Below are 24,945 nucleotides of genomic sequence, written 5' to 3' on the forward strand. Positions count from 1 at the left end.
ACAACTCGTTTGTACCAGGATTTTCACAGTCTCATAGACCCATTGGTCTTCCGAAGACTTTAATAAACTTTCTTTCTTTCTTTCTTCTAGTTTTCTGCTTTGTTCTTTCTTTTTGCTATCACAGTTTTTGTTGTTTGGCTGCGGTTTTAAAGATTAGTAAGCACTGGGTTTGTCCAAGAGATTCCAAAATCTTTGAAACCTAGATGTTAGCTTATGCTTGGGTAGTGATGAGAACGTAAGCGTACTAAGTTATTATTCTTTTTTATGTTTCTCATTTACTCATAATTTTGTCTAAAGTCGCTTACAAACTCCCTTCTTTCCTTTGTTCTTTTGCTTGTTCTATAAAAAAATTTAATTTGTAAGATTGGATATATTATAGTCTTATGAAGGTATATATGACCTTGAAGGCATCAAGCGACGGAGGTTGTAACATGACCTTGAAGGGAGTTCTAGGTTTAGAAGCACTTACTTTCACCTCTTAGCTTTAGAAGCACTTGACCCCTCCACCAGCTTCCAAAGGATCATCACAGTGATGCCCCACCATAGCTTCCATCCCCTCCATGGGATCAGACATACATTTTATGTATTAGTGTTTCTATGATTATTATAATGTTGTATTTTGTCTTGGATGCCCACTTAGAGGCTCCACCGATTCAGCTCATTGTATCTGGTTAATTTGTAAGATTGGATATATTATAGTCTTATGAAGGTATATATGACCTTGAAGGCATCAAGCGACGGAGGTTGTAACATGACCTTGAAGGGAGTTCTAGGTTTAGAAGCACTTACTTTCACCTCTTAGCTTTAGAAGCACTTGACCCCTCCACCAGCTTCCAGAGGATCATCACAGTGATGCCCCACCGTAGCTTCCATCCCCTCCATGGGATCAGACATACATTTTATGTATTAGTGTTTCTATGATTATTATTATGTTGTATTTTGTCTTGGATGCCCACTTTTAGGCTCTACCCATTCAGCTCATTGTATTTGGTTATTCAGTGAAACCAGCCTTCACAGATTAAAGGGTGGTGGGATCCACTTTAACTACAGCATACACAATAATTAACCAAAACAATTAATTACCACAAACTTAATCATAGGGAGCTAGAGCGCTCCTACTCAGAAACAAGGACACCGATTGGTCCCAAATGTTGGTGCCCCTTGCGGTATTTCTTTAATATTCATATAAAGCCAAGCGGCTGATTACAAGGTCTCTTGAAAGCTGCACCACAGGCAACCATTGCCCACAGACTTCCAATATCCTGGACACCTTGCAATCCCTGCTCTACCTTATATGGTGAATAGGCACCCAATCACTAGGCAATCCTGCAATCTCCCTGCCAACCAAGTGTGCAACAGAACCCCAAAGGCATCAATTGACTGTGTGCTTCCTGCACCTGCACAACCCAGTGCCCAACCAGCCAGACATGGCTGAACAACTGCAGAAAAGCCCCAAACAGCCAAACTCCGGTGCAATCAATCCACCAAGCACTTCCAAACAAGTCGCCCTCCTGGCCACTGCTCAACAGCAAAAACCAACCCTTCTTGGTGAGGAATCAATCTCAAACGCAATAACCAACCAGCAACCAGTCCGAGAATGCAAAATCAGGCAAAAGCTAGCCTTCCTCTGCCCAGAATCCACAAAAATCAGGTCACCTGGGCTGGAAAACCCTAGATCTAGCAAAGAATAGTTGATTCTAACCTGGCACAGCCCAAAAGCAACTTAGAAGACGTCGCCCAAGCCTGGAAAGCTCCAAAACCAACCAACAACCAGTCCGAGAATGGCAAAAGCAGGCAAAAGCTAGCCTTACTCTGCCCAGAATCCACAGAAATCAGGTCACCTGGGCTGGAAAACCCTAGATCCAGCAAAAAATAGTTGATTCTGCCTTGGCACAGCCCAAAAGCAACTTAGAAGAGGTCGCCCAAGCCTGGAAAGCTCCAAAACCAGCAGTAACAGCGCAAAAAGCAACCAAAAACCAGTCGAAATCCCTGTAGAAGCTTTCTCAGCCAGACAGCAATCCACAACACCTGCAGCAGCCCTTGGACAGCCCAGAAAACAAATCGCAACCCCTAGAACAGCCCCTGATGAACTGTGAATTTCCCAGATAGGCCCTTGGGCAATTTGCGATTTCTCTTGCAGCTCCCTGGCAGCCTCCTAGCAGATTGCGAATTCTCCTGGCAGCTCTTGGGACCTCCTGACAGTCAGCGATTTCTCCTGGCAGTCCTTGGATCCTCTTGGTAGATGGCAATTTTGATCTGGCAGCACCTGGCTCCAACAGGTCACGACTGATGACCTGGCTCCTTCTGGGCTGATTCAGGCCTCCTGTCCCCAAAAATAGGGCTCTCTGCTCTTTTTGGAATCGTGTCAATTTTGGATTGTGCTACTCTTTTGCCCCCTTGTTGCATACTTTGGTCCTAGGAATTAATTGCCTAGTAATTGGGCGCACATTCACAATTCCCAACAAGGGCCTGCTAGGAATTTTAATTCCCCAAGTCCCGCACATGTGGCCAAACTCTCGCGCCCTAGAGGCTCAAGGTAGTCACGCGTAAATTATGAGTCTCACAAATCAAAAGTCCCAGAAATTCACGTGCTCGTGACATTCAGTCTCGTAAACCCTTCGGTCTTCAGAAAAATATTAATAAACGTTCTTCTTTCTTTCTCTTTCTCCTCTTTCTCTTGGAGAAAGAAAGGAAGTTTATTAAAGTCTACTAAAGACCGATGGGTCTATGAGACTGATAGAAAACTTGATTGAATGAGCAAAAAGGGTGGAGCTACTAAACGAGCATCTTAACCCATGCTAGAAAACTGTGTAGGACATAGTCTATAAGACAAAAGACTAGAGTGATGGTGACACTAGCCAGATGACAAGCTATCTCTTCGAGACCACAAAGTAGGGAGAGGAGCCTAGACGACGATGGGTCTTTGAGACTGATAGAAAACCTGATAGAATGAGCAAAAAGGGTGGAGCTACTAAACAAGCATCCTAACCCATGCCAGAAAACTGTGTAGGACATAGTCTGTGAGACAAAAGACGAGAGTGATGGTGACACTAGCCAGATGACAAGCTATCTCTTCGAGACCACAAAGTAGGAAGAGGAGCCTAGACGAGCTAACCAGGTTGAGTATTAGCCCTGCCCTTCATTTGCGGGGCTTGCCCCCCCCCCTCCTTCGCTTGTTGCCCCGCTGAGCTGCTGGCTGTGCCACCTCCTGCCTGTTGGCTGCCCTATTGCCTCATATCCTCCCCCCCTGCCGGCTACCTCGCCACCTGGACAGCCCCTCAACCACAGCCTCTCCACTTGGCTCCTTCTGCCTGGCTGCGCCCTCCCGCCATAGCCTCTCCACCCCGAGCAGCCCCTCCTTCCCAACTGGCTCTTCCTTACCCACCTATAGCATTACAACATGACCCCCCACCCCTACCTCTATCTCTTACGCCACCTTTAATCCTTTCTCCCTTATGCTAAACTGAATTGAGACGGGGTCTATGAGACTTAGGTTACCGAGACCCTGTCCTGGGCCATTTGAAACTATAATGGTACCTTATTGTTAGAACCAGGGAATTTCTTGGAGTCATGTAAGGTCGAGTCATAGTCTTTTACACGGAGACACACCAGAGTCCAGAGCACCCATTACCAATTGTTGTTAGCGGATACACCTGGGAGAGTGCTTATATAGATGAGATGAGGGATACAAGTTCAGTACGAGGCTCAAGAGGAGTGGCAATACTTTACAGATCATCTCTTTTTGGGCAATCTTGGTAGAGAGGAGAGACAACCATTCCAGATTTCTCTGGATCTGGACTTGTCACACATACAACCAGAACCAGCTCATTGCAGTGTGTTACTTCCCGCTTGAGACTTCCCATTTTGCTCGAGACATCCGAGATGAGATTGAGACGTCACCTTGTGCAGCACTAGATTTGGACATTGTGGAATTCTCGAGCAGCGGAGAAGTCCTTGTTTGGCACTTCAACACGAGGACATGGGTGTGCTAGGTGCCACTCCTCACTGCTCACATATATGGATTTTATACCCCTTCTAGAGGACCGTGCACCCTTGATCACTCCACGAGGCTATGCTTCATGTCTTTCCATACACTACTTGTTCCACTTATTCACTACCTCTTGGAATTGTCCCTTGCAATAGTTGGTACGATGATGAGTGTAAGGCGCTTCGCCGTCAACTCAGATTCCAGACGAAACATAATCTTGCGATGGAACCAGGGACAATGTGTGAGTATCGCTGCTTGCTTTGCCAGACGAAGCAATATTTTGTCTGTCAGAATGAGGAGTTGGTGAACATCGTGTTTAGTAACAACTGCAAAGATTTTTGGAGGAGATTCCTTGAGCGACGGTCGCCCTCACCCCTCAGATACTCAAGTTTGGCACGCTTATGCATGCACATTATATGACATCCCAGATCAGCCTGCCGCTGACCTCTCACACTCACCTTGCCCCACTTCTTGCACTCTCTTGACTAAGGATGGTATTAAGGAGGGTGTGATGAAGTTTTGTAATGGCTGAGCAAAAGATCATGAGGGTTGATGCATTGAATTCATTGCGTATGGGATTAAAATCCTGGCCCGATCCTAGCAGAGCTCTTTAATGAAGCTGTTTGCCTTGGCTTTCCACACACTTGGACCCTTAACACACTCTCTGTAACAAAGACTCTTGATAGACGGTTCTTCAGCTATTTTCCACCCAGCCAAAACGGTTTCCAGTGCTCCTCTCAACAATATAGCGTGAACTCTCTACCTCGAGTTCCCTCTATTCCAGATTATTCTCAAGTGGAGCTCTCTCTAGAAACCTCCCACATGCCTAGTGCTTGCCACTTGGCTTGCTCATTTTTTGCCACATGTCCTATAGGACCCTTTCATTAAATCCCTCTCAACATGGCTTCCCCTAGCACCTCCTTATTAATGCTTCAGCTTTGGATTATTCCTAGACCTCAGCCATCACCTCAGCCATCAAAGACACCATTAATGCAAGCAATGCCGAACCTTGTGGTTTCCCGCCTCGCCATAACTGAGCGATAGGCTTCTGCAATTATGGTTGATGTAACATTCCGGGTTTACGTCCTTGAAAACAAAATTGGGAAACCTCTTCTGGAGGTTGCTTACTCTTTCCCATGTTGAACTGTCTTCCGGTCTATCTTTCCACTTAACTAGACATTCTTGCCATATTGTATGTCGAGTTCTTTTTTCTTGTCGATCTAAAATTTTATGTGGTAAAGCAGCAGGTTCAATAAGTTCAAATAGGACTTCATTTCCAATGAGATTATCATCATCTCCTAACTTTCTTTTTAGCATGTACTCTAGAGTCTACATCCCTTTGGTAAGGCTAATTTGCAAGTACTCAAATTCCCTCAAGTATTGTGAATGGTCCAATACCTAGGAGACAACTTTGGATATTTAGGGATTCTGAAGATTGAGGTACTCTAAGATAGACTTTCTCATTTTCTCCAAACTCCACTCTTCTACGGTGTGGGTTTGCATAACTTCTTGCTCTATCTTGAACCTTTCAAATCCATCCTTCTACGGTGCGGGTTTGCATAACTTCTTGCTCTATCTTGAGCCTTTCTTATGCTATCTTTCGCCAGTTTTAGCATTTCATTCATATCCTCTAGAAAGTCTTTGGCTGCTTGAACCTTCTATGGTGTGGGCTTGCATGACTTCTTGCTCTATCTTGAGCCTTTCAACTCTATCCTTCTACGGTGTGGGTTTGCATAACTTCTTACTCTATCTTGAGTCTTTCTAATGCTATCTTTAGCCAATTTTAGCATTTAATTCATATCCTCTAGAAAGTCTTTGGCTGCTTGATTCTTCTCTTTTTCGAGTCCCACTGCAATTATGGCTCTAGGTTGAAATCCATACATCATCATGAAAGGATTAAAATCTGTTTTTGAATGTTTGCCAATGTTATATGCAAATTCTAATATGGGCAAATACTGTTCCCAATTAGTTTGTTGTTTACTTATATATGCATGAAGTATATCCTCAATGACTTGATTGACCCTTTCAATTTGACCATCACTCTGTGGATGATTAGCAGTGCTCATATTCAAAGAAGTTTCCAACCTCGTAAACACAGCCCTCCGAAAAATGGCTATTAAATTTGCTATCTCGGTCACTAACAATACCAGCTGGTGGCCCATACGATTTATAATATGCTCCATAAATAGCCTAGCTAGTTCTAGAGTTTTAACCTCTTATTTGATTGGAATAAAGTGAGCCATCTTGGTCAACCGATCCACAATTACCCACATAGAGTCATGCCCAGGTAGTCTAACAATAAAATCCATGGATATACTTTCCCATTTGCCAGATGGAGTCTCCAACGCTTGTAGGAGACCTCCTACCTTAAGACGTTCAGCCTTATTGACCTGGCATTTTTGGCTTAACACATAATCTTGGATGTCCTTATCTATGCAAGGCCAAAAGAATTGCCTCTTCAGAAGTGCACACGTCTTATGAATTAGCGGGTGTCCAACACTTGGACTAGAATTTAGCGCCTAATGTCATTATTATCCGGGAGACATACTCTACCCTTGTAGAGCAATTAGCCATTGTCAATAGTATACTTTTTCCATCTAAGTCTTTTATTACCAACCTGTGGTGTGTCACAATTTCCATGTGACTCCTCAGTGAAAGCTCCTCGATTAGTTGGATCCCTCTTCTTAATTTCTTTGCGTATTTCAGAAAAGTGAGAATCAAACTCACATTTTCTTTTTAAGAACTTTCGGAAATCATTTTGAAATTGAGTAAAAGTCAATGCGTTAACAATTGGCATTCGGCTTAGGGAGTCTGCCACCACATTGAACTTCCCATTCATTGATGATTATTCTAGGCTCACTTAGCTCTTTCTCATGAAAAGCAAATCTAAAGTGTTCAATTGGTTTAAGGAGTTCAAAGCATTGGTTGAGAGCCAAACAAATTTCAGAATTGGAACACTTAATTTTGACAATGGGGGAGAGTATACTTCACATGCTTTTGAGGGATACCTGAAAGAGCATGGGATAAGGCATCACAAAACAATGCCATACACGCCTCAGCATAATCCAATTGCAGAGAGGAAGAACATGACTCTCATGGAGATGACACGGTGTATGCTGAAATTTAAGAGAATGTCAAAAGCATTTTGGGGTGAAGCAATTGTTACAGACACATATATTCAAAATCGCTGTCTTACACAAGCATTGGTTGGCAAGATGCCTATTGAGGCATTTTATGGGTACAAGCCCAAGGTGAATCACTTTAGAGTGTTTGGGTCTGTTGCATATGCTTTGGTACCAGCTGAAAATCAATCCAAGCTTGATGATAAAAGTATTAAATGCATCTTTGTGGGGTATAGCTCTGAAAGCCGAGGCTTTAGGCTTTATGATCCAGCCACAAGGAAAGTAATCATAAGCAAGGATGTTTTGTTTGCAATGCATGATAGCATGCAGCCCATGAGTAAGGAATTGCCTCCATATGATGATACACCTCTGGACATCATTCAGTTTGAGGATGATGCTGATTTGGCTTCTCCAGTTGATGTTCCCTCTACCTCTCAGACTCCAGTAGGGTTGCCACATGTTGAGGGTTCTTTTCCCTCGAATGTTTCAGATTTGCAGCCACCTCATGGGGAGGGACAGCCCAATATTTGGAAGCATTATCAGCATCGTGCAAAGGATGTTACTCCAGATGCACTTCCAGATGCAATTCCCAATAGAACAACTGAGAATTCAGTTCTTAGATGGGCTAGGTTGACACTTGCAGATGCTAGAGATGAGCCTATATCGGGGAGAACCAGGGCCGGCACTCAGAATGATAAGAAGCAGGTGAATCTTGCTCTCGTGACCTAAGTGATCGAAGCTGAAACTGAGCCTCAACACTTTGAGAATGCTCAGGGCAATCCGGCATGGTAGAAAGCCATGGAAGCTGAGATTGGATCCATTCAAAAGAATGCTACATGGGACTTGGTTGATGCGTCCATTGGCAAGAATGTGGTTGGCATCTTTCCGATATGTCAATTGAATATCAAACTCTTGCATTATTTCAGCCCCATCTAGCTTTTCTTCCTTTAATCTCTGGCTGTTTTTGCAAATCCACTTAATGCTTTCTTGATCGAAAATGATCTCAAATTTGGCACCTTACGAATAGTGTCTCCATTTCTTCAAAGCATAGACTATAGCATACAATTCCTTTTCATATGGTGAGTAATTCTGTTAGGCACGGTCTAACTTTTTGCTTTCAAAAGCCATTGGTTGTCAGTCGACCCTTTTGTAAAAGTACTGCCCCAATAGCAAAGTCACTAGCGTCTGTTTTAATCACGAATGGTTCATTGGGATCCACTATCTTTAAGATAGGAGCAGATGCTACAACCACTTTATTTCTTGAAACTATGCTTTTGAGGTTTATCCCATATGTAGGTACTTTCCTTCCCTTTAATCTAGTCCGTCATTGGAACATCAATCTTAGCATAGTCTTGGATGAATCTCCTATAAAACCATACAAACCTAAGAGTGTTTGCAATTCTTGTAGGTTTGTAGGATGTGGCCATTCCAATATGTCCCTTACCTTCTTGGGATCCATACGAACCCCTTCTTGGGATATAATATGTCCCAAGTACTTTACTTCTTTTGCAAAGAATTCACATTTGGATTCTTTTGCAAAAAGAGAATTATCCCTAAGCAATTGGAACACTTTCCTCAAATGTTCCAGATGCTTTTTCCTCGTTTTACTATAGATGAGGGTATCATCAAGGAATACTACAACAATGTGTCCTAAATATGGCCTCAGGGCACTAGTCATAAGTGTCATAAAAGTTTTTGGAGCATTAGTTAAACCAAATGGCATTACTTTAAACTGATAATGCCCGTACCTAATACGAAATGATGTCTTAGGGACATCTTCTTCTCTAATTCGCACTTGGTGATATCCTGATCTTAAGACAATTTTAGTAAAATATCAAAGAGTTCATTAGTGCGAGGCATAGGATACTTATTCTTTATTGTGATTTTTTTAAAGGCTTTGTAATCTATGGACAAACGCATAGTGCCATCTTTTTCTTTATCAGTAAAATTAGTGATGACCATGGTAATTTGGGGTTTCTGAATTCTTTTGCAGACATTGCAATCAGTTTGCAAAATCTGCTCCAAAATTTGGGGCTTTTTGGTTTTGCTTGCAATTTTTGCAGAGAATTTGGAGCTTTTGCAATTGGGTTGCAATTTTGCAATGGAAGAGCAATTCAGGAAATTTGCCCTCTTTTGGATGCAATTTTCCTGAAGAAATTGGGGCTTTTGGCATTCTGATGCAATTTGGCAGTGTACAAGCATTTTGGGACTGTTGTAGGTAATTTTGAGTGACATTGGAGAGCATTATAATTGAAGTGCATTTTGAGCCTTTGATAGGCTGTGACAAAATTTGTCACAATGGGTAGATTTTTCTTTGCAGATTTTACTTGTGCATTTTATATCCTAGGAAGGGATTTTACTTGGTATTTTTTGAGATTATCTGGTAAAAATGGGTCAGAACAACCCCAATGAGGTGTTCGGAGTTCTCACACAGGAGGATAAGTTGGATGGCACCAACTACTCCTTGTGGAGTTTCATGGTTCAGAATATCTTGGTTGGCAGACATCTTTGGGATTATGTTAGTGGAGATGAAGCAAGACCAGATACAGTGACTACACCTGTCACTCCTACAGCTGGAGGTAGGGGTAGAGGTGCAAATGCAGCACAAGTAGTTGGAGCAGCCGCTCTAGGACCTCCCACAGCAGAGCAGAAAAGATGGGACTCTAGAGATGCACAAGCTCTTTCAGTAATTTCTCTTTCTGTCAAGAGGTTCATTATACCTCATATTCGGTCATGCAAGACATCTATGGCAGCTTGGGAGATACTAGAGAGTATGTTTGCAGCAAGAAATGACGCCAGGGTTTCCTTTCTGAAGCGAGAACTTTCCCATACGCATATGGAGGAGGGAGATTCCATGAATTCTCACCTCACAAAGCTTTAGGACTTGAGGCAACAATTGCTGAATATTGATGAAGTCATTCCGGATTCAGAGATGATCACCACCACTCTGAACTCTCTTACGGAGTCCTATCTCGGTTTCCACACCTCGATGAATTTGTCATTGAGGGGAGGCAGCAATCCTCTCTCTTTTCACGAGTTGGTAGGACTTTTGTTGCAGGAGGAACAAACTCGCAAAAATATGGCAACCCAGATTGGTGAGCATGCTATGCTCTCCAAGTTCAAGCCCAAGGGTAGGGGGCAGCAAAAGCCACATGCCAATCAGCCCACACATCAGCATAAAGCTGATTTTGGACAGCCTTCTTATAAGGCAAAGGGTGATACAAATAAGCAGAAAAAGAAGGGCATCTGTCATTATTGCAAGAAGCCAGGTCATTATATTGGAGAATGCAAGAAGCGCATAGCCAAAGAGAAGAAAAGGGATTCTGGTATGGCTGTGTCAGATGCATCAGCTCCACATTCTCGTGATGGGGAAGATGTTGCAGCCAACTTTGTGGAAAGCACTATGTCTTTTTGTCTTGCACTTCAGATTTTTCAGTGGGTAGTTCAGATGCTACAGCTACTAATGATGATGATCCACATGCTTTCTTGACTTGCAGTTATGATCCTTCAAAGGATGCCTTAGTGTCGATGAGACACTTCATACTTGGTATTTTGACAGTGGTGCTTCAAAGCACATAACTTCCATGAAGAGTCTGTTTGTATCTCTGTATCCTCCACCCACCAAAAAGGTGACTTGTGCGAATAATTCTTCTTATTCAGTGTGTGGAGTGGGAGACATTATTCTCACATCCACTGATGGCACATATTTTAGAATTTCAGATGTTCTCTATGGGCCAGGGATAATGAAGAATTTGCTTTCAATGTCCTTACTCAATAGAGGAGGATTTCAAGTTGTTTTTGATGATGACAAGTGTGCAGTTAGAGACAAAGAGAATGACTATGCTTTGATGTTGTCTGGCACTTTGTATCGGGGTCTTTTTCAGCTTGATCTATATGAAAAAAGATCCGATCTTGCATTATTAGTTAGCACTCCCATTGCTGTGATGCATAATGCGGAGTTATGGCATGCCAGGTATGGGCACATGAGCTATGGCAGCTTAATGACACTTCAGAGGCATGATATGGTTGATGCATTGCCTCCTTTGGAGTCGCCTTCTCCTCATGCATGTTAAGGTTGCATCCTTGGCAAGATGCATAGACTTTCCTTCGAGAAGGATGGCGCATTGAAAGCTACACGAAAATTACAGCTTATTCACAGGGATGTTTGCGGTCCTATGAGGACACCTGCTTTTGGGGTTTATCTCTATTTTGTTACATTCATAGACGACTTCACCAACTACACTGGTCTCAAGGCAAAATAAGAAGTGTTTATGCATTTCAAACACTTTGTGCCTATGGTTGAGAATGAGACAGGACTCAAGGTGTAGACATTTCGCACAGATCGAAGGAGGGAGTATATGTCTCATAAATTTGATACATTTTTTAAGGAGAAAGGCATCACGCATCAGCTTACAGTGAAGCTTACACCTCAACAGAATGGCAAAGCTGAGCGGAAGAATCGCACGGCCATGGAGATGGATAGATGCATGTTCACAAGTAAGAAGTTGCCTCATAGGTTTTGGCTAGAAGGCCTCATGTGTGTCAACTATATTTTGAATTGGGCTCCTACAAAGGTTTTGAAGACAATCACTCCCTATGAGGCATGGCATGGGAGAAAGCCTTTAGTGGACCATTTTAGAGTTTTTGGTTGTGTTGCATATGCCCATGTCCCTGTGGAGTTTAGACACAAGTTGTTAGATAAGGCACTCAAATGCATTTTTATGGGATATAGTTCACAAAGCAAAGGCTATCGTCTCCACAATCTTGCTACACGCAAGATTTTTGTTAGTAGAGATGTTATATTTTCTAAAAATTCAGCACATACACATGCTGAATTTCAGATTCCAGCTTCTTCAGATGATGTGTTTGAGGAGATGCTTCCTATAGCATTTGGTGCCCCGCTGAAACTCGGAATTTACAGCAACCTCCTCGAGATCCACATGTCCAGATTTAGACTCCGGCTGATTTAGTACCACCTCAGGGCGTGGATGAAGTTCTCAGGCAAGAAATTCAAGAGATACACGCAGCCAAAACAGTCATGAATTGGTTGCTTCAAACTCTCAGGGAGAGTAAGCTTGAGGCTCCATTGCCTGGCAGGACTCGTAGTGTAGTAAGGCATGCAGGGGGGGCTCTTTCAGTCGAGACAGCTTATGCAGGGACTTTCCTTGATGAAGAGGAGCCTGACTCTTTTGAAGAAGCAAAGGATAATGTGCATTGGATGCAAGCCATGCACAATGAGTTGCAGTCCATAGAGAAAAATCAGACTTGGGCTGTTGTGGATTGGCCATGAGGTAAGCATGCCATTGGTACAAAATGGGTTTTCAAGGTCAAATGGAACCCCGATGGGTCCATTGATAGGTACAAAGCAAGGCTGGTTGCCAAAGGATATGCTCACAAAAAGGGCATTGATTATGAGGAGACATTTGCTCCTACATCCAGGATGACAACCATCAGAACTGTTATTGGCATGGCTGCACATTTGGATTGGAAAGTCCATCAGTTGGACATAAAAACAGCATTTTTAAATGGAGACTTGCTGGAAGAGGTGTATGTGAAACCACCTCTAGGCTTTCCGGTATTAGATGATGCACGTAAGGTATGTAAGCTGAGTAAAGCTTTATATGGGCTAAAACAGGCTCCCTGTGCTTGGTATGCAAAGATAGATGCCTTTCTGTCCAGCAAGGGTTTCAGCAATAGTCCAACTGAAAGCACTCTCTACATCAAGAAGGATGAGGGGGAAATCTTGGTCATCATTCTTTATGTAGATGATCTGATGCTCACAGGGCCAAATGGTGATAAAATTGCAGATTTCAAGGCTGAATTGAGAGCCACTTTTGACATGTCAGATTTGGGCATGTTACATTATTATTTGGAGATCCAATTCGTTCAAGAGAGAAGTGGTATCATTATGTCTTAATCCAAGTATGCTCAAAAACTCTTGGATAGATTCAGGATGCAAGATTGCAAGCCTATAGCTACTTCCATGGAGACAGGGCTGAGGCTTACAATGTATGATGCAGGAGAATCTGTAGATGCCACACTCTATAGTCAGGCGGTTGGATGCCTCACATATCTGTGCAATACACGGCCCGATATTCAGTATGCAGTATCATATTCAGTATGCAGTATCTTAGGTGAGCAGGTATATGCACAGCCCAAAGACAACACATTGGCAGGCTGTAAAACGCATCTTTCGTTACTTGCAAGGCACAAAGTCTTATGGCTTGATGTTTCCCAGGGGGGGTGACTTGCAGATGCATTTCTTGGCTGAGCAAGAAGCAATCTACTGTGGCTACTTCCTCATGTGAAGCTGAGTACAGGGCAGCTTTCACAGCGACAGTTGAATGTGTTTAGCTGCGTCGTTTGCTTGCTGATCTTCATCTTTCATTGGAGGGTCCTTCTCCGATTCTCACTGATAGTCAGAGTGCTATAGCAGTGGCAAAGAATCCTGTGTTTCATGCTCGCACGAAGCACATTGAGGTTCACTATTACTATGTCAGAGAGAAGTTGCATGCAGGAGAGATCAATATGATCTATGTGTCAACACATGACAATGTTGCAGACATCTTTACCAAAGCACTTCCATGTGAGAAGTTTGAGGCATTTCGTAGTGCTCTTTATTTCCTTTTAGTGATTGATCATTTCCTTGTACATGACATTAGCACTGCAGGGGGGTGTTAGAATTATTGATAAATTCTAGGTAGTGACCAATGTAAAGTCAATAAGTGGATTAGGGGCACTTTTTCCTCCTTTAGAGGTTTGTTCCCCTAACCATAGTTAGTTCACTAACTACAGTTAGTGAAAGATAAGGTTTAACCTTGTCACTTAGACAAAACGTTATCCCCCCTTTTGCATTGCTACACTTTATTCTATTGCACATTCGATGTTCTACTCTCTCTCTCTTGCTTCCTGCCCCATTTCTATCATATTTTATGATCTACATCTCGCTCAAGAGGTAAACCATCAAGCAAGTCACTTGGAAAAACATCTTTAAATTCAACCATTAAATCTGCAACTTCAATTTTCTAACTAGTGACTAGTTTAAGAAATTGTGTGTGGTACTATCATCGACCATCACTCTTACTCTTTGTCTCTTAACTTTTCCATGCATCCTCATTAAGTCGTGAGGACCAAAGGTGGGAAGCTGCATTGCCGATGATGGGCAACACATGTGGGAGCTATTCTCATGAAAAACCTCTACCTCAGTGTACTTTTCAGTACCTTTAAACGGTAACACCTGCACCGCGTGTACTTGTTTTTGTGGAGGTTTATTTGGGGCTTTAGCTCCCGTTTGTTTGTTTTCAGGGTAGTTCCAAGCAGCGCGATCTTTGCCTAAATACTTAAAGCAAAGATTTTCTTGCTGGACCTTTTCATAATCCTCTTTTCCCAGAGAAGCCTTCTTCTTGAAGTGCCTCTTCCTTTTCAGATTAGGGAATTTTTAAACTTAGGAACAAAACCAGTTGTTTCAAAGTTCCAGCTTTGGATTACCCCATCTTATATTTGGGCATATTTAATTGCTTCTTCAAAGGTCTTGGGAGAATTTCTTCTCATCTCAATCTTGTAGGTGCCTTTTAGATCTCTCACGAAACCCCATATCTTTTGGAATTTCTCGATTCCTTTCAACTTAATGACTACCTTTCTATAGCTCACTATGTATTGGACTAAAGTGTTCTTGCCCATGCTACAATTGTCCCAAGCCTCCCAAACTCTTTCTAGCTCATTTTCAGGTAATAACTCCTTTAAGAAAGCTTGTTCAAATTTAGTCCAATACCTAGGGATCCTATCGTTTTCCTTATTTCCAAGGAAAAGACTCGCTTCCACGACTTAGTTCCATGCTAGTACATGATCTTTAATTTTTTAAGTGTTGAAATAATACCTGAACAAATAGGAGAGCCACCATTAATGCAGGCAGTGCCAAACCCTCTGGTTTCCCGCCTCGCCATAACCAAGCAATAGGCTTCCGCGATTATGGTTGACGTAATCTAGAGCTGACATTGATGTTAGTTGGGAAATATGTGTACCAAGTCAAGTTGGGAAATATGTGTACCAAATCAAGTATGAAAAAATGAAAAAATGAAATAATATTATGTACGCATTCAAATGGAATCAGTGAGGTGTTGCACCCTTCTTATTTGAAAAGTGCTTCTCTAGACTTCTTTGGGTTCTACCCTGCAGCAATTTGGCAACGTCAGGTTTAAAACGGTCTTGCAAGTATTCTTTTCTCTGGGAGAGACTGAATCTGCCCATTTTCTTGGGGTTATGGGTTTGGCATTCGATGTCCCATGTAGTAACCTAAAATGAGAAAGTATTGAAGTTCAATCAAAGGCCAACATGTCATCTTTGGATGGTGGAGTGAAAGACAAGGTTGTTTTAGTTGTGCCTTTTTTCTCTGAGAATTACAACTTTTTAAGGGACAAAGGTCATGGACGCTCTTCTTTCTGGTTTCTATTTCGCAACGAGGAATTTGATTGAAGAGTCATTTTTAAAATACTCACAGGATGGACAAAATGTGAGGATCATTTGAACTTGCAAAGCATATAGTTTTTGGGTTTGACTATCACCCATCATGTTTAGAGATTAGCTTGGGGAGTTCATCTTTTGTCGCTTTGTCGCACCTGCATGATGATTGGCAGGGATAGATGCTGGAATTTTTTCACGAGAGTTCATGGCGAATTGTGGGATGATTGCAAGACTTGAAGACGGAATCCCAAACCCGAAAAAGGTCATTATTGAAAGTGTACATAAATCGACGGCTGTTGGGACATGCACAGCTGTACTTGCTGCTTTGCACAAACAGGTCTATAACAGTTTCAACTGCATAGTTCCTTGTTTTTGAGGCTATCATGCAAGGAATACACATGATTGACTTGTTAAACCTATAGCTATATTATCGTATTTATCTTCCAATGTGAGCTCATCAGGAAACAATGATTTTGTCTCTCATGTGGATTATCATGAAACGTGTTTGTTAACATATATATCCTCATGCGTCCCTGGTACAGACCCTATATGTTGCAAATATTGGAGATTCTGGTTTTCTTGTTGTGCGGAATAAGGAAGTGTTAGCTAGATCGACACCAATGCAACGAGGATTCAACTTTCCCTACCAAATAGGAAATAGGAGCGAAGGTGATGACCCATCAATGGCAGAGGTACGCTTGACTCATTTGACTTGCAGACAATTTTATTTTTTAATTTTTTCTCTTGAATGGATTTTGAAAGAATGTTCTGATAGAAGTGTTTGCTGTTGAGATAATGCTCTTATAGAAGTGGACGCTGCTGAAAGGTTTATCTTACGAACAGACATTCTTTTTTACTTCAGACATATGAAGTCTCGGTCATCCCAGGCGATGTGTTGGTGCTTGCGACTGATGGGCTTTATGACAATTTGTATGAAAGAGAAATTGTAGATGTTGTTAACGCTGGACTAAACAAAGCAGTAAAACCAGAGGTATGCACTTACTGGTGTTGAATTTCTTGAGTTTCTTACTCTAAGGTAAATAGGATTCTGTTTGTCTTATATTTCATGTCATTAAAGTGTTCAGGCCGAAAATGTCAGATGCAGGTACTCATTGAATGGTACTCGTCCTTTTTATTACCCTGACAATAAACGTACTCCTTGAATGATTACTTGTCCTTTTTATTAGCCTCGTCAACAATTCCATATGATTATTAACATTTTGCTTCAATATAAAGCTATAAGGTATATTTGCAATGCCTTTCTTATTGCATTTCCAAGGGATACTCCAAGGAAACTGTTCCATATCACAAACAAATGCACAGTAATAATTTGTCTTCAAAGGATTGGAGCTAGGTTTATAGATTTTGACATAGTTTCTAAGATAGTTTCCTTGTCCAAGGAATTTTCTTGCACACATTGACAATGTTGGGGTAAAGGCACACTGCCAACCCTTAGTTAAAGAATTAAAGATAGGACACCTATGACTGTCTTAAGACAGTCATAGGGTAAACCTAATCCTAATAAAACTTAAGTGAGTTTGTGGTGTGGCTCACTTATCACTTCACACCCGCACTACTGTGTCTCTCTTACTCTCACTCTCTTGCTCATTTCCTTTTCTCTCTTCCCCCTCTCAACTGGTATCAGAGCCTCTCCCTAGCTACACCTCCTCTCCCTAGCCTCATCTGCCTATCAAATCCTTTCCGTACGGACCGATCCGTACGGCCGTACGTCGTCCGTACGACGGTACGGACAGATCTAGACAGGACGGCGGTGTTTTTCCTGTTCGCAGGCTGCTAGGGCATCAGAGCGGCGCACTTCGAGGGCTCTGAGCGGCGCATTTCGAGGGCAACAGAGCGGCGCAGGCGGGCGCATTTCGGCGCAGATCTGCAGGCTTTTTTCGGAGCAGGTCACTGGTCGCGGGTGACTCCTCATGAGCTGGTCGCTGGTCGCGGGTGGCGCTGTACACATGAGCTGCTAGCTGCAGCTCGTGGCATTGCATCCAGCAAGCAGCCAGCTGCTTCATAGCAGCTGCTACTAGGCGTAGGCGTCGCCAGCCTGCTGCAGTCCAGCAGCATAGCTGCTGTGCTATACAGTACGTCAGCTGTACGAACTGTCCGTACAGTCGTACGGACAGCCGTACACAGGTACGGACGACAGACTGTCCCAGGTACGGACGACAGTCCGTCTGCAGATTGCACAGGGGTTGGCATCGAACGCAGGACTTGGTGTCTTTTGCTGCAAAATTTTTTTTTTGGGGAAGCGCGTGCTACAAGAAGTACAGCACTACAAGAAGGACAGCAGTACAGCAGGAGTTTCTATGCATTTACTGAGTAAAAATCTCAGCTTTGGGTGATTTTATCAAAGGGCTTGTGCCCGGAAGGTGATGCATTGTATGCCTTGAGGCAGTGTGGTGCCAGAGAGCACACTTTTGTCTTGATTTCCTCAGTGTTGAGGAGACATTTTCTTGCAGATCACATTTCTTGTGCAACACTCAGAGAACCTCAGTTGAGCCACGCTTGGCCAGGGCGCATCGAGTTTACTCGGTCCCTAACTGTCCATCGTTGACAGTGCTCAAAAGGTTCCTCATTGAGTGTTTGTACGTTGGGATCTGTGTATGTCAGTTCTACACAGGGCAGTATATGCATTACACTGGTAAATGATTTTGTCAGAGAGATTTTCATATTGCATGCTACCTCAGTGTTGAGGTGTTCTACACTTGGTTCAGGTGTCAGATCAAGGGGCTTTTGCCCAGACTTTGTTTGACAGCACTTGGGTTACCGACAGAGATCTTCAGATGCATTTTCTCCCCTTGGTATAAGGGTGATTGCTTGGGATTTATCCCATTTACTGTTGCAGGTTTTGTGACAGGCTGAAGGGTCATTTACTGTTTTTTGGGTGTTTGTCAAGTGATTTCTGCAATTTGAGTCAGTGACATACCTCATCTGAGGTGGGAGAAGTGATCAGTACAGTCAGTACAGCAGTGTTTACAGCAGTGTTGGTGGTTTTGTCAGATAAGTATGCACTGTTAAGCTCTTGTTGAGCAGCAGCAGCCGTCTGAAATTACTGTTTTTATGCCTTTTTGAGCTCAGAACAGTTTGTCAGAAGGTACAGTATTTGCAGGGACATTTACTGTTTTGCTGCAGTTTTTTACTGACAGTAAAAACAGCACCTTTGAGAGTGCTTCTGGCTCTTGAATAGAGCAGGCTTTTCTGAGAAATCAGAACTTTTTATTCAGTCTTTTTACTTCCAGGGAGTCAGGTACTTTCCTCATCTGATATGGCATCAGGAGGAGGTGATTCTTCAATTCTGAACATAAAGAAACTGGAAGGAGCACATAACTATGCATTATGGGCAGAACAGTGCTTGAATGTTCTTCTGTTAAAGAAGATTGCTAAGCCCATAAGGGTAAAGGGTGTCAAGCCATCTGATATGGCAGCTGATGATTGGGAAGAGCTTGATCTGTCTGCGAGGGCAGCTATCATGCTCACTATTTCAGACACTCTTGTGTTCAATGTACAGGCTGAAAAGACCTCTTATGGTCTGTGGCAAAGACTAGAAGAACTGTATGCTCAAAAGAGCTCAGCCAGTAAGGTTTATTGGCTGAAGAAGCTGGTCGATCTTCGCATGAAGGAAGGTACAGCTATGACCTCACACTTGAGTGAGTTCAATGCTATCTTTACACAGCTGATTGCACAGGGTTTGAACCTTGATGAGGAGTTCAAGGCTACTTTCTTGTTGTGTACTCTTCCTGAGAGTTGGGACACTTTCAAGACCACCCTGTCAAACTCAAATGCCACTCTTATTTATGCTGATGTAGAGAGCTCTCTCCTTATGGAGGAGATGAGCAGGAAGAATAATGCGGGCAGCAAGTCTTCAAATGCTTTGCAGGTACAGGATAGAGGCAGGACTCAGCAGAAGGGGAGATCTGCTAGTAAGTCCAAATCCCGCAGTCAGTCCCGTGGCAAAAAGGACATTGAATGCTTTTATTGTGGCAAGAAGGGACATGTGAAGTCGAAGTGCTTCAAGTTCATACGGGATCAGAAAGCCAAGAAGGCTGAAACACAAGATGCAGGAAATGCAAGCAAAGGCAAAGGCAAGGCCAAGATAGTTGACTTGGATGCAGTGAATGTTGCAGCAGAGGACAGTGACAGTGACATACATGATGTTTTATGCTCTTCTGCTGTAATAGCACATGCTTTGGTTATTGATGGCCATGACATGCACACCTGGCTCTTGGATTCAGGTGCCTCTTTTCATGTTACACCTCATAGGGAGTGGTTTACTTCCTACACAGGTACTCATGGAGTTGTTCATCTTGGGAACAACTATGCATGTCAGATTGCAGGGATTGGCAGTATACAGATAGTACTTCCTGATGGACAGTCATTTATGCTTGATGGTGTTCGCCATGTGCCGCAAATCAAGAAAAATCTGATTAGCACTGGCTTATTGGATGACAGTGGTTACCACACCACATTTGGAGATTCCAAATGGGTGATTACTGATGGCCATACTGTAGTGGCTGAGGGTTTTAAGAGTGATACCTTGTACCCTCTTTATGTTTCCAGTGTGGGTAATCATGTTGTTGCCATAACCGAGCTGCCAAAGGTTTCATTGTGGCATAGCCGGTTGGGACACATGTCTGTTAAGGGAATGCAAGAACTGTCACGTTTGGGTTATCTGCCGCCTCTCTCTTTTTCAGATTTGCCTACTTGTGATCATTGTATTTTTGGCAAGCATTCTGTGACTCCTCATAAGAGGAGAACTCCCCAGAATAGAGCACCACTTGATCTAGTGCACACTGATTTGTGTGAGATGCCACAGTTATCACTAGGGGGTGCCAAATATTTTATTACTTTCATTGATGATGCCACACGTAAGGTGTGGGTCTATTTCTTGAAGCATAAGGGAGATGCCCTAAATGTTTTCAAGAGGTTTGTCGCTCAGGTTGAAAATCGGACAGGTCGTAGGCTGAAATGCCTCAGATCCGATAATGGGGGTGAGTATGTGTCACATGCTTTTGTGCAGTTTTGCCAAGCTAAGGGCATCAAACAGGAACTCACAGCCCCTCATAATGCATCTCAAAATGGTGCAAGTGAGCGGATGAATCGAACTATTCAGGAGAAGGTTCGATGTATGTTGTCTTATGCTGCATTACCCCATGGCTTTTGGGCAGAAGCCGTGCAAACAGCAGTTCACATTATTAACAGGTCACCAAATAAGGCTTTGGAGTTGAAAGTGCCAGAGGAGGTGTGGTCTGGCAAGCCACCCTCATACAAGCACTTACGGGTATTTGGCTGCGAGTGCTTTGCTCATGTACGCAAAGATCTCCGCACCAAACTAGATCCAAAGTCTATCAGATGCATCTTTATGGGATATGGTGATGAAGGTGAAATGGGGTACAGGTTATGGGATCCCGTTAAACGGAAGATTATACGCAGCAATGATGTCATCTTTAAAGAAGATAGTGTACACAAGGAACCCGTGCAACCTGTGGAATACAGGAGGGTTATTTATGATGATGTTGGACAGCCAAGAATGCCCATTTATATGCAGCAGCAGCCTGCTGCAGATCACCCTGTTCAAGAGGGTATACAGGCTGGAAATCAGCCAGATGATTTTGCCAATGATGTACCACTGGATATGCCAGCAGATGAAGCTGTAGCACAGCCAGATAGGGTGGTACAGCCACCTGTCATTCATGAAGAACAGGCTGGACAGCAGCCTAATCCGGAACATTTTGTTAGGAGGAGCTCCCGTGCACAACGGCCTCCTGTCAGGTTTGTTCCAGGAGCCAATAATGTGGCTGATTTTATCATGTTGACAGATTGTGGTGAGCCTTCCAGCTTCAAGGAAGCTATGGGAAGAGCAGAGAAAAAGAAGTGGGAGAAAGCCATGCAATCAGAAATGGACTCCCTACTTCAGAATGATACATGGGACTTGGTGCAGTTACCTGCAGGCAGAAAGGTTTTGCCATGCAAGTGGGTTTACAAAGTCAAAGTGGATTCAAATGCTTTACCTCGGTATAAGGCCAGATTGGTTGCCAAGGGATTTAAGCAGGAGAAGGGCATTGATTTTGATGAGATTTTTTCCCCTGTAGTCAAGATGACTACTTTGAGAGCAGTGTTGGCTCTTGTTGCTCATGCTGACATGGATTTATGTCAGATGGATGTGAAGACAGCTTTTCTTCACGGAGATCTCCATGATGAGATCTATATGAGTCAGCCAGAGGGATATGCTGTTAAAGGGAAAGAGCAGCTTGTGTGTAAGCTCAAAAGGAGCTTGTATGGACTCAAGCAGGCGCCAAGAGAATGGTACAAGAAGTTTGATGCATTCATGCAGTCCCAAGGGTATCATAGGTGTGAGACCGATCATTGCTTGTACACCAAACGGGCAAAGGATGGCAGTTTGATGCTACTCATTCTATATGTGGATGACATGCTTATTGCCAGTAAATCTCAGCATGAGATTACTGCTTTGAAGAAACAACTGCATAAGTCTTTTGACATGAAAGACTTGGGTGATGCAAATCATATTCTTGGGATGCGTATTACTCGTGACAGGTCCAAGGGATTTTTGTTTCTGTCACAGAAAGAGTATATTGACAAAGTACTGCAGAGGTTTAAAATGGAAGGGGGGAAGTCCATTAGTACCCCGTTGCCTCCACATTTAAAACTCAGCAGTAAGGACAGCCCCAGATCAGATGATGATAAGGCTGAAATGGCCAAGGTTCCGTATGCATCTGCAGTTGGATCTTTGATGTATGCCATGGTTGCCACTCGTCCGGATATTGCTTTTGCGGTGGGAGTCATCAGCAGGTATATGGCAAATCCAGGCAAGCGGCATTGGGAAGCAGTGAAAGGTGTCTTGAGGTATCTCAAAGGTACCAAAGACTTGTGCATATGCTATGGTAGGAGGGATGCATTGGTGCATGGTTTTACAGATTCAGACTATGCAGGGAATGCAGATAACCGGAAATCTACTACCGGTTATATTTTCACTTTTGCAGGAGGTGCTATATCATGGGTGTCTCGGTTGCAGAAATGCGTTGCACTGTCAACTACTGAAGCTGAATATGTTGCAGCCACTGAGGCTTGCAAGGAAGCAATATGGCTTACTCGGCTGGTGGGAGATTTGGGCATTACAGGAGATATGCCAGTTTTGCATTGTGATAGTCAGAGTGCTATCATGTTGGCAAAGAATCCGGTCTTTCATCAGAAGACCAAGCACATAGAAGTGAAATATCATTTCATCAGGGAGGTACTGGAAGACAAGCGTCTTGAGCTTGTGAAAGTACATACTGATGATAATCCTGCAGATTTGCTCACTAAGTGCTTGCCTACAGAGCGGTTTGCACATTGCCGCCACATCATGGGATTAGGATGAGACCATTCTTACTTTATGGTCTTGTATACAGTAACTGTATATTGCTGTAATTTTTTATTCTTTTCTCCCCTTTAGGCATATTGGCCTTTAGGTGGGAGGTTGTTGGGGTAAAGGCACACTGCCAACCCTTAGTTAAAGAATTAAAGATAGGACACCTATGACTGTCTTAAGACAGTCATAGGGTAAACCTAATCCTAATAAAACTTAAGTGAGTTTGTGGTGTGGCTCACTTATCACTTCACACCCGCACTACTGTGTCTCTCTTACTCTCACTCTCTTGCTCATTTCCTTTTCTCTCTTCCCCCTCTCAGACAACTTATAGCAAGACAAGGAGAGGAGGGAGAGTTTACATCTCCTTCATAGACAAATATCCCTGGGAAATACGACAAGTTGTTATCGTTTGCTTTAAGGAGATGTAAACTCTCCCTCCTCTCCACTTGTCCAGGTATAAATTCTCAATGTGTGTAAGAAAATTCCTTGGACAAGGAAACTTTTAAGAAAATGAAATTCCACCAAAGGGTATCCCGTAGCCAAAAACCTGATAAATCAGCCTAGGAATTACATGCAGAAGTGTTTCACTATGGAATCAAGATTCATCATGTGTGTACTTCATAGTTCTCATACTTGTCCTCGTGCATCCTTGGGTCTCTGCTTCATCTATCTAGAACCCCACCAAAAAAGAAATTGCCCAATGGTAATCACTCTTTGGAAAGGACTGATTCCTGTATCTAATTGAAATTTTGTTGTGCCACGTGCTTGCAGGATGTAGCAACTTGGCTGGTCAAGCTTGCTCACTCAGCAGGGATGGAGACTCATGGTAGAAGTCCCTTCAGTGATGCGGCTAGGGCTGCAGGTTATTCATATGAAGGTGGAAAATTGGATGATGTTACTGTTGTCATATCATACGTTGAGTAATGGAGTTTACCTTACATCTTTTAATTGAGGTAGCAACAAGACTTCAACATCGTGGGCTAAGAAAGCGGATGAGCAAATACGGATGTTGGATACACTTCGGTAAACTTTCCAAGGCTTACTAATTTAGATCTGTACTATCAAAGGGCATGGAAAAATTCGAGTAAGGTTAGCATGCCTTTGGAAAACTTTCACTATGATGTGTTTTGCAGCAATCCATGTAAACTGTACCGGCTTTTTTTGAAAGTAGAAGATTTGAGTACTCTTATATTAGTTTGAGTGTAGACATCGAGATGATCCGTGAGCTAGGATCACTTTTCATTGTACAGGAAGAGAAATAGATTTCATTGAATTCGAAATCCAATGCATCCATATGTTTTATTTGATAGTCTCAATAAAATTTCTGTTACATCAGCTTTGTGAGCTAGTTTATTAATTAGGGTTCCAAAATGACAAATAATTTTTGTACTTGGTGTGGGGCTCTAGTTTGCTGAAGCTTCAACATCCCTCTTGACCAAAAGACTGTTTTGATGCAATGTTAGAAGATATATGCCAAACTAGTTGTGGGCTAAAGCAATATATATATAGCTATGGACCTTCATAATTGGATTGCTACAAAACCCATATTAAACAAAACTCTTGATTATGTTCATACTTATGATGCCAATAGAAGAAAACTCGATGATATATCAACTAAAGTTATATTTGTTGGCTATAGTGATGATCACAAGCCCTATAGGATTTGGATTGAGAAGCAGCCGATATCATACTAAGCAAGGATGTAATCGTAGATGAAGGAAGAATGGTCTTTATCTCTTTTATCCTCTATGATGGATACAACATTGTCCTCAGCATGCATTGAGTAAAATACACTATCCTCTTCATCTTCTGGGGAACTTGAATTTTTTGACCATTGCTCTATGCTAGACATGAGCAGTTCACATGTGCTATGCATCCTACCAAGGTACGATATGGTATAGCCACCAAGAAAAAATCACCTTGAAATAACATGATTTAGATGTTTTTCGAGCTCATCTGCCTCAGACTTTTCTTCTTGATTCTTCTTTTGATTAACC

General features: G+C 42.7%; 1 protein-coding gene across 1 annotated transcript in view; it reads left to right on the forward strand.

Annotated features, from left to right (window-relative positions):
* LOC147900296 (putative protein phosphatase 2C BIPP2C1) overlaps positions 1-24,241 on the forward strand; it is a 62,669-nt gene extending 38,428 nt beyond the window's left edge. The window contains exons 7-10 of the mRNA XM_087377047.1: positions 15,744-15,907; positions 16,113-16,262; positions 16,433-16,561; positions 23,720-24,241. Coding sequence (XP_087233173.1) covers positions 15,744-15,907; positions 16,113-16,262; positions 16,433-16,561; positions 23,720-23,872 — 596 coding nt within the window. The 3' untranslated portion in view covers positions 23,873-24,241. The remainder of the gene's footprint in view (positions 1-15,743; positions 15,908-16,112; positions 16,263-16,432; positions 16,562-23,719) is intronic.
* Positions 24,242-24,945: the final 704 nt, after the last annotated feature.

The sequence above is a fragment of the Dipteris shenzhenensis genome, chromosome 7 (assembly GCF_047967505.1).
Source record: "Dipteris shenzhenensis isolate YYH24624 ecotype China chromosome 7, Dip_SZ_1.0, whole genome shotgun sequence".
Classification (NCBI taxonomy): Eukaryota; Viridiplantae; Streptophyta; class Polypodiopsida; order Gleicheniales; family Dipteridaceae; genus Dipteris; species Dipteris shenzhenensis.